Source organism: Cyprinus carpio, chromosome A12 (genome assembly GCF_018340385.1).
Source record: "Cyprinus carpio isolate SPL01 chromosome A12, ASM1834038v1, whole genome shotgun sequence".
NCBI classification, from domain to species: Eukaryota; Metazoa; Chordata; class Actinopteri; order Cypriniformes; family Cyprinidae; genus Cyprinus; species Cyprinus carpio.
This window is the reverse complement of record NC_056583.1, coordinates 22,484,866-22,495,079: the sequence shown is the minus strand read 5'-3', so window position 1 is coordinate 22,495,079 and position 10,214 is coordinate 22,484,866. Positions and strand designations below refer to the sequence as shown.

The window sequence follows — 10,214 nt, the reverse complement described above, 5'->3', positions numbered from 1 at the left end:
CATCTCGATGGCCGAAAGTCAGCAGCCTGCAGTTCTGAACTGAGCTAAAATCCAACGCATGATCGCCGATGTAGTTTGAGACGCGGATGTTCTGTAATGCTTAGGGGATTCAGGAGCCGCGATCTGGCTAATACTGCGGAACGCAAGGGGTGAGAGTAAGCGAGGCCAAAGGGAAGTACTCGATATTGGTACTGCTTCACCCCCGAAAGGAACCTCAGAAACTTCCACTGTGTTGTGGAAGGAAACTGATTGATATGGTGGAAGCATGCATCTTTGAGATCTCCATTGTGAGCAAACCAGTTCCTCGGACCTTTTCACGATTTCTGGCCTGATCTTCGCAACAACTGCTTGATCGTGAGCATCTTGAACTTCAGTCTCATAACGATGATCGATTTAAGACCCCGCGAGTGTCTAGTGATCGGACGAACCCCCATCCTTCTTGGGAAGAAGTGAAATACCGGCTGTAACATCGGATTCCTCTGTCTTTTGAGGAGGGACCACCTCGATGGCCTCCTTCTCTAATAGGGCTTTCACCTCTTGTTCCATAACATAGACCCTGCCGGCCGACTATCGTCGGAGTAACACCTCGTTGAACATCGGCGGTTGGTCAGAGCCGCAACTGAATACGGTAAACCTTTCCTCTACCGTGGTGCAGGACCCCATTGAGATACATTTGGCAGTAGTTTCCATGCTGGCAAATACCCTATTAAGGAATCAGTCTCTCGAGACTGACCTCTGTTGTAAGAGGCCCCCGGCAGGGGTGGCGAGCGGTCTCAGCCCTCGCTACGCGCACGGGGCGGAAGATACTGAGAATGAAGCTCGCTGGGGGACCGATGCGCCCTGGAACACTGGCAGGGTGGCAAGACCGGCCCCCAGAGGGCGCTGAGGGCGAGACGGGCACCGTGTAATGCGGTGTGCAACCGCTCTACCCAAAGCAGAGGCCTGCCCTCTGACGCCCTGGCTCTCTGGCGTCAGGGCTTCTTGGCCGCAGGCCTTCCTTAGCATCAATGACTGCCCTCAGATCTTGTTTGGGCCTCAAGACCGTCGGCCGAGCGCGTCGCTTGAGGCCTCCCGTTCCCTTTATGGGGAGCACGAGAGCTCGACGCTCTGCTTTTGAGCCTTCTCGGTATGAGGAGCTAGGTGTGCGGCTGGGGCATCTCCCCGCCCAGATGCCCCGAGGGAGCGACGAGTGGAGGAATTTTATGGAACGCCGGCCGCCCTGTTTGCGAGCCTCCTAAACCTGTCGACGACAGTGTTGGATTTGCGTCGCCGAACAGGCCAGAAGGCTGGATCGGGGCGTTCCATAAGGCAGACCCTGTCCCCGCTCTTTCATTTCAGACAGGGTCAGCCACAAAATGCCTCTCCGCAGCCACCATAGCTGCCAGGACCGCCATTAACGCTTCGGGCGGTCTCCTTTGGGTGCGCGAGGGAGAGAGATCAAGTCGTGGTCCTTCTGAGCTCAGTGAAGTGTCATTTCGGACGTGATCTCCTCTCCCTCATCAAGTACCTTCAGCAGGTCAGCCTGGTACCGCTTCTGTAACACCGCCATGGTGTGTCTTGCAGAACAAGCGCACCAGCCTGACCTGCTGGCCGCGACTACATTCTTGGGTTTGCCCACCCAAAGCCGAGTGTTGTTCTGAGCGGCTTGGTCAGGGCAAATTTGGTCTCGTGTTCCTTCGTCAGAGACGATGCCGTGTACGTCGGGGGACAGATAGCTCTCGCGATGCGTTCCTGTCTTGTCCACCCGGGTACATCGCTTCTGAAGCCGTCGCTCTGTACGTCCCCACTCACATTGCCGTGAGTAAGTCTGTAAGAGGAAGGAATGATACATGTGTCGGGCTGAGAATGGCCTCTTCCACGATCTAGCCGATCTCTTCATGTAGATCGGAAACAAAAGGAAGGCCCCGGCAAGGAGGTGGTTGACTCCGCCTCAAGCAGAAAGCGTTCGTCGAAGCTGCTTTTCTGCGGTTCGGTATGTTTTCTCGTCGGCGGCCAGTCAAGACTCAACTTGGCCACCGCACGAATGTCGTGACCACCCCTCCAAGAGCCTCCTCATACCCTGGGCGAATAGTCGTTAGGGGCACATGGGTGGCGAATCCCTGTCGACAGACTCCACATCAATTCCTCCTCGCTGTAGGAAGAGAGGCGCGGAGTGATCCGATCCCTTCTCCCTGGGTGGAAGGAACCGGCAGAGCGTTGCTTCCGACTCAAGAGATTGGGCGCCGGATCTGGCAGAAGTGGAATGGAGATAGGGACTCGCCCGGTCTTTTTGCTCCTTCCCTCTGTCAGATCCACTTGCGAACCCCCACGAGTGCAGCTGCCGTTCTGCCTCGGCAGAAGCTGGGCCAGCACCGCGGGGAACGCTGCGAAGGGCTAAGGCTCCCTCCTCAAAGAGAGCCCGGCCGGGAACGGCAAGCAGCCGCGACCCATTATCCTCTCTCACATCAGGCGGACAGTCAAGGCCTCCCTCGAGAGCCGACTTTAGGCGCGCTGCTTTACCCATGACCCAGTCGCAGAAAACCCACGCACAGATGTGTGTATCCCCGCTCGTTTAATGTAGCGCGGGCAGGGAAGGGACACACATCTGAAACGCGATCCGGTATTCGGCCTTTAGAGTGTTTGGATTTCGCCTTGCACTTGGACATTGCTTGGAGCTCTACTGGACAGACAAAAGTAAATAAGACTCACCAAGACAAAATGACATGCACACACACGAGCGCTTGCTGTAAGATCGCGAAGCTGATGCCAGCTGCGCGGCATGTGCTTTTTTATAGCTTCCTGGTCGCTTACGTCACCTCCCCCGCCCGTGACGCTCACGCTCTATCCATGGACTGATTTCACACGATATTCAGAGTCGCTCACGCTAGACGCGTTCCCCAAAGCGCTCGACGCAGCTCGAGTTCCTGAAGAGGAACTAGTCTCATCCGACTATGAATTACAAAGTTTTTCCATTGTTTTTTTGATAAACTGTTTCAAACATCATGTTCATCTGGTGATATTCCAGTTGCTTGCTATAAATAATACAGATTTTTGGGAGCAGAATCCAATACTGATGTTGTAATCTTAACCATTATGACATGAAATTCATATCCTGCTGTTCTCTGATCAGACAGTAGAGAGAGTCCCCACCGCTGCATGAATGCCTCACTACTGGAGACCAGCTACCATTGATTGAATACAGCTTGTGAGCCGAACCAATGGACTGAGAGGAAAAAGAAAAGGTGGGTGGAGGAGTGGGGATTGAAAGGGTGTTTAATTATAATCAGCAATACAATCATTACATCAGCGTCTCTGATTGAAGAGCAACTCAGGAGGTGCCCAAAACCAACACCCACACACACTCACACACACACTGGAGAGGTTTAAAATCTGAACACGACTTGTCAAATCCTATCCACATACGCCGCCACTTGCCTACACCTCAGAGAAACAGTAGCCCGAGGGTGACAACCCATCGTTTCACCACCCAGGGCAATGGAAATCTTAAAAACTATTTGTGTCAATGTATGCTGCTTCAGTGACATGTCAACGCAACATTCCTTTTCTAAACTCATTTACGATAGATATATTAATAGCTAGCATAGATAGATAGATAGATAGATAGATAGATAGATAGATAGAGGGTATATAGATAGATAGATTAATAGTTGTTAAATACTGCTGGGTTGCTAAGCTAACATTCGAACGATAGTTCATGGAGCACAAAGGGAGATAGACAGCTATTGACTGCTGAGACAAGTATTGTCCAAAATCAAGATAAAAGTGCAATAAAAACAGTGCAGTGCAACTTGTGTGCTTCCAATACTTCGAAGTCTTCTACTAAAGCCATATGATAGCTTTTGTGTGAGGCCAGATTGGAAATTTGAGTCATTATTCACTTTTGTAGTTGAGTTTGTTATTAATGGAGTCTCCAGTAATAACCACCACACCTTTTGAGAACCACTGCATTGTTCTGTTTTATAGAGGCAGGGCAAGTTTCTATGCATGTTTTGTGGACTTGTTTTGTTGAAGTGTTGCAGCCAGCTTCATTGATTTAGTTTGAAACCCTTTTGACAGCTCAGAGACACAGGTTATGGTTTTAGATTAGGCCGTTTTTTGGGGGGGTCAGAATAGGGACCCGTACACCTTGGTGTTCTTGAGGAGGAGGCATTCCCAACAAATCAGGATGCAGCTTGGTGTTTATTTGTGTACCACGCAATATATTTATATAGGCTTGTATGTTTGAATTTGTCTCCCTCGGGTCTTGATGGAAGTCTTGGTTTAACACAGCCTCTTTTTATAGGTGACAACCGGTGACTAAATGTAGAGCTGCCATTATTTTCCTGAGTGAAGAGCTTGCTCAAACATGAGGATTAATCCACGAACCAGAACATATTTTAATCCATGTCCCTTTTTAAGTGGATTTCAACTGTGTTACACCTGTTAAAGGATTTTGACGCTCGCGCCATGACAGTATTAGCATCGGAAGCTTGCATGTGCTGTTTGGAGGCTTTTCGTTGAGTTCTAGAGTCTCGTGCCTGAACAAGTGATGGTGGTTAGTTAGTTCTTGGATTTTTCTGTCATCCTGAAATTAGCTGCTGTAAACTGTTTGGATGCACAAAACATTAAATTTCTACTTAAAATGTATTTACTGTGTGTATATTTAATAAGAATGTCAATTATGCATGTACAATGAAAAATATGTTGTAAACATGTTTTTTCCTCACAATTTGCTAGAAATTTCACAGTTTATTACAAAGAATAGCAAGTATATATAGTTGTAGTTATCATCTCACAAGTGAAGGGGAATAATAACATACCTTTTTTTGACAATTTTTTTGACACGTTTTATATTTTTCTCTTATTCTTGCGTTTTTAATTGGCTAAGAAATCCAACACTACTGATGGACAATAGCCATAATTTTTTGAGTCTATAATATGTTGTTCTTATATTTTTCACTCAATTTTTACGATTTGCTTATATACTACTGTACAGACACTTTTTTTTCCCTTTTTATCACAGAATAAGGCAGAATCTTTCTATATTGTAATAAATGCAGATGTCAGTTCTAGCACTGCTTATTCATATACTTTATTTATTACCTGTGGAAGACTTGAAAAAACAGACATAAACCCATATATTGTCTCAATCATGTGTTTAATTTTCTTCATGTTTCATCAGTCCAAACGTTTCTGCTTTTTATTCAGCCTTAAACAGCGATTGCTGGATTCTTTTTGTCCAATAAGGGATTTCCTGGCACTGGTCATAAGTTATTACTTCTATTAGTCTTCCTTGGTACCATTCACATTCTGAGCGCAAGTATGGAATGAAACATACCTGAATGAGAGTGTTGTAGCACCTCTGTAGATGTTCACATCGCCCTCATTCTGATACAAATACAAATATCACGCTATGCACAAGATTATCACGTCTCTTTGAATTTAAGTCTAGACTTAATGTCATATATGAACATAAAAATCCAAATACCAAACACACTCGCACTCTGTGTGACACACACCGTTTGTGAACACCTCCCCCCCCATTTTTTTTCTCCAGCATTTTTGAAACATAGTATATTTCCCATTGAACACAAAACTCTTTGATGCTGCATAAACCGTAATTTGAAGGTGACCTTATCATTAGCTATATGTAACCATATACATATTTATGGGGCAGCTGGTGGCCTAATGGTTAGAGAATTGTACCTGTAACCAGAAGGTCACAGGTTCGAGTCTCTGTGCTGACAGGAGTTGTAGGTGGGAGGGAGTTAATGAACATCGCTCTCTTCCACCCTCGATACCCATTGGCTGAAGTGCCCTTTGTGTAGGCACTGAACCCCCATGTTGCGTCCCCGGGCGCTGGATATAGCTGCGCACTGCTCCAGTGTGTGTTCACGGTGTGTTTCACTTCTCACTGTGCTGTGTGTGTGTGCACTTGGATGGGTTAAATGCGTGAGCACCATTCTCTGAGATGGGTGTTACCATACTTGGCAAATGTCACCACTTTCACTTTCATATTTAGTCAAGTCTTCTTGTTGTAGTAATTGACAGCATGAAGAATCCTGTAGATTTCTCACAATTAATTATATTTTATAACATTTATGACCTTTTTAAACCTTGTTGGTGGTCATCGATGAGAGTGCTGTTGGTGCATATGAGAGTGCTGTTGGTGCATAGAAAAGGGATTAGCATGTCTGCATTCATTAAACTAAATATGCCGCTCGGCGTTTTTTTTTAACCAAGCATTGACTAAAGAAACTTATGCTTTTTCTGGGTTTAGCAACCCTTCTATATCAACCAAACACTCAAAATTTCAGGTTACCCGAGTGCAACTCATCCTTCCTGAGACATAATCATTTGCATTAGATATGCGTTTTACAGGGTTCATATTTACTCGTCTACATGCTGCTAATTTAGGATGAGAAACTATATAAAACTGCATTGTGAATGTGTTCGTCTCCACCGCAGTCACTGCAGATGACTGAATCCAAAGGTATTACACTATAGCAGGCCTTGTTAAACAGCGAAATATTGATTATAACCAGGAACTAATTAGTTACGGACTTACTGTGCCAAGCATCTGTTGTTTTGGTTCTCTGTGAGGAAATTTCATAAATTTCTTCTTTTAATGGAATAGTTCACCCAATAATGAAAAATCTGTCTTCATTTACTCACCCTCATGTTGGTCCGACTTTCATAACAGATGAAATGGCATGAAAGAATGTCCAATCTAATCTTTTCCATTCAGTGATGGTGGATGCTGAGAGTAAATGATATTCATTTTTGGGGTGAATTGCCATTTGAGTTGCCATTTTACATCTTTTAGAGTAAAAGAAATATGACAAAAATGTGAAAAAGTGGTTGTCACACCACCACAGTGAAGCCACGGTGATTGTAAAAACTGACACAAAAAGCTAATTGGATATTGGTTAACATTATCAAGGGAAATAAGGCAAAAAGGCACATTAAGCAATGATTCCATACTCATAATTAAATGTAATTTTGAGATGTTTCCTTTCTTGTGGTATTTTAAAACATATGAAACCATTAAAATTGATTGTCCAATCTCATCTTTCACAGGAGATTCAACATGGCTGCTGCTGTCGTCTTACATGTTTGTTGCATCCGGGCTTGAATGCGTCTGTGTTCTTCCTCGAGTGCTCTTAGAGTGCATGATGTCAGTGCATTTCTGCTGCTTTTCCAAGATGAGCAACTGAAATATGAACCTCATTCAAGCTTTCTGGACCTCCGGTCCTACATCTGATTAAAATCAGGCCCCCTCAAACGACCATCCATGGGGGGGAATAAGGAGTAGACGTGGCTGCTGGTTGGTGGCAGTGGTGGACGAGGAGGTGGCGGAGGAGGAGGATTTGGAAGTCATCTATATCCTTTGGAATATATCATTTGTGGAATACCACTGTGTTTTTGGATTATTGCAGAACTTTGGGAGTTTTGCTGTAGTTTTTGGAATCATTTCGGAATATTGGGTATTTTGCTCCTGTTCGCAGTCATGAAGGTGAACCCGAGCTCTTGTTTATGTCCTGTACTTTTGTGCCTGTGTTTTCTGGAGAGGGGTTATGAGGCGAGCCATCATGGCCAAGCCAAAATCATTTCCAGGAGCCACAATGCAACTCACAACCACAACCAGACTAAGGATGGGGAAACAGAGGTCCACCATCGGCCCAAACGAGGATGGATATGGAACCAGTTCTTTGTCTTAGAGGAACACATTGGTCCAGATGCACAATATGTAGGAAAGGTAAGCATGACATTTTCAGTTCTGGATTGATAATCTGGTTTGCCTGGTATAGTTTGCAGTTTTTAGAGAATTGTTGGGCATTTGTCATTGTAAATTGTAAAAAAATTTAAATTTTACAATTTTTGTTTCATCCAGTTGTATTTACATATAACATCCAAGTGAAAGATAAAAAAAACACCTACATGTCAGAAAAAAACATGTCAGAATTTAAAAAATCACTGAGTTGGAAAAAGGATCACCCCTCCTAAAAATGACTTGTAAACCCAATCAGGTGTCGCTAACCACCTTCTCAATTGCACACAAAGCCATTTGACTTTCAACTGTGATCAGCCGTGCACGTATTGATTAGCTCAGCATGAAAACAGCTTTCCTGGAGCATTTCAGTCCTTGGTAGTGCAACTGAAGCAAACAATCAACTATGGTTGGCAAGGCACTGTCAAAAGATCTCCGGGAGAAAGTTGTTGTACAAGTAACAAGGCACAAGGCACAAGTCAGGAGATGAATACAAAAAAAATGAAAAAGTTTATCAATGCCTAGAAGCACAGTGAAGTCCGTTATTAAGAGTGGAAGGTATTTGGTACAACACAGACCCTCCCTGGATCAGGATGTCGCTCCAAACTGGATGAAAGAGCCGGAGGAAACTGGTCAGAGAGGCGACCAAGAGGCCTACAGCAACTCTGACGCAGCTGCAGGAATTTATGACAAAGATTGGTCACTACATGCACGTGACAACAATATTACAATTCTCCACAAATGTAGCTTGTATGGGAGGGTTGGGAGAAAAATGCAGCTCCTCGGAAAGGCCACATGCAGTTCACGATTTGAGCTTTGCCAAAACGCACCTTGAAGATTCCACATGGAAAAAAAGGTGTTATGGTCAGATGAAACTAAAATTGAATTATTTGGCCTCAACACCAAAAGATATATCTGGCAGAAATCCAATCCAGCTCACCATTCAAATAACAGCATTCCTCCAGTAAAGCACGGAGGTGGTGATATCCTGTTATGAGGGTGTTTCTCTGCAGCAGGGACTGGATCGCTTGTCAGGATAGAAGGCAAAATGGATGGTGCAAAATATTGTCTTGAGGAAAATCTGCTGCCCTCTGCCAGAAAGTTGTCAATGGGAAGAACCCAAAGCACACAGCAAAACTGAGCACACAGTGGTTGAAGGAGAAATAGGTAAATGTACTTCCATGGCCTAGTCAGAGCCCAGACTTAAACCCCATTGAAAATCTGTGAAATGACTTGAAGACTGCAGTCCACAAACACTCACCATCAAATTTAACTGAATTTGAGCTGGTCTGCAAAGAAGAGTAGGCACATATTGAAGTCTAGATGTGTAAAGTTAGTAGAGACAAATCCCAACAGACTAAAGGCTGTAATTAAAGCAAAAGGTGCTTCATCAAAATACTGATACAAGGAGGTGATCCTTTCTCAAACTCAGTGGTTCTGTTTTTTGTTTAGTTTTTTTCTGACATATTGCTGTTATATCTTTCACTTGGATGTTTTAAGTGACGTAACATACATGACATACAGCCAAGTAATGGTGACCCAACCCATACTCAGAATTTGTGCTCCTGCATTTAACACATCCAAAGTGCACACACACAGCAGTGACACACACCACACACACACCATGAATACACACCCGGAGCAGTGGGCAGCCATTTATGCTGTGGCGCCCGGGGAGCAGTTGGGGGTTTCGGTGCCTTGCTCAAGGGCACTTCAGTTTGTGCACCTGCAAATCAACAAAATTCGATTATTTTAAAGGAGGGTGATTCTTTCCTATACCCACTGTACAATAACCTTTTAGTTATGTTACACCAATGAATCATGATTTGCTACCTGCCATTAGAAAAAACATTGGAGTGCACGAGGCTTTGGTTTGTTTTCATTGAAGGCAAGGACTTTAAATGGGTTTATCAAAACTCAAATTTGAATTTAAACTAGCATAAGGTGGTTTTTGGTGGTCTTAGCTGAATTAAGTTGGTTTTGGTTTCCCAGCCTGACCAGCTGATAAGTGTCCAAAACCCTTAAAACCATCACATAGACCAGCCTGGCCATTTTGGCTGCCTTTAAGACCAGCAAATACATTGGGCTTGTTGGTGTTAAACATGGATATAACAACAGTCTAATGTTGAAACATGTTAGACCCTCTTGAACAACATCCATTTGTAATTCAAACAAGTGACCTTTTGCTCTTTCTCTGACCTTATTCCTTCACTTGTCTATACCCGCTGGCCTTGATCGATAATGTCTTTGCATGGGAGTTAGCTTATCACAGCAAAACACAGCTGAGAACTGCAGCTTGACCTTATTGGTTCGTGTTTGAGATATGACAGCCTTCATCACTTTGGCTAGAGTCATGCGGGTTCTCCTGTGTTTGCCTCACAGGCTTGTCGATCTTGTGAAACATGAATTTTATGTCCATGCCAAATCACACATAGGGCCATGAATCTATTAGCATTAGCAAGTC

At 44.4% G+C, this 10,214-nt stretch overlaps 1 protein-coding gene across 1 annotated transcript in view; it reads left to right on the top strand.

The window, feature by feature from the left end:
* The first annotated feature begins 7,261 nt into the window (after positions 1 to 7,261).
* The window catches only part of LOC109073908 (cadherin-18), a 66,568-nt gene continuing 63,615 nt past the window's right edge, over positions 7,262 to 10,214 (top strand). Inside the window, 2 exon segments of the mRNA XM_042768065.1 lie at positions 7,262 to 7,738; positions 8,276 to 8,291. Of these exon segments, the coding sequence (XP_042623999.1) occupies positions 7,490 to 7,738; positions 8,276 to 8,291 (265 nt within the window). The 5' untranslated portion in view covers positions 7,262 to 7,489.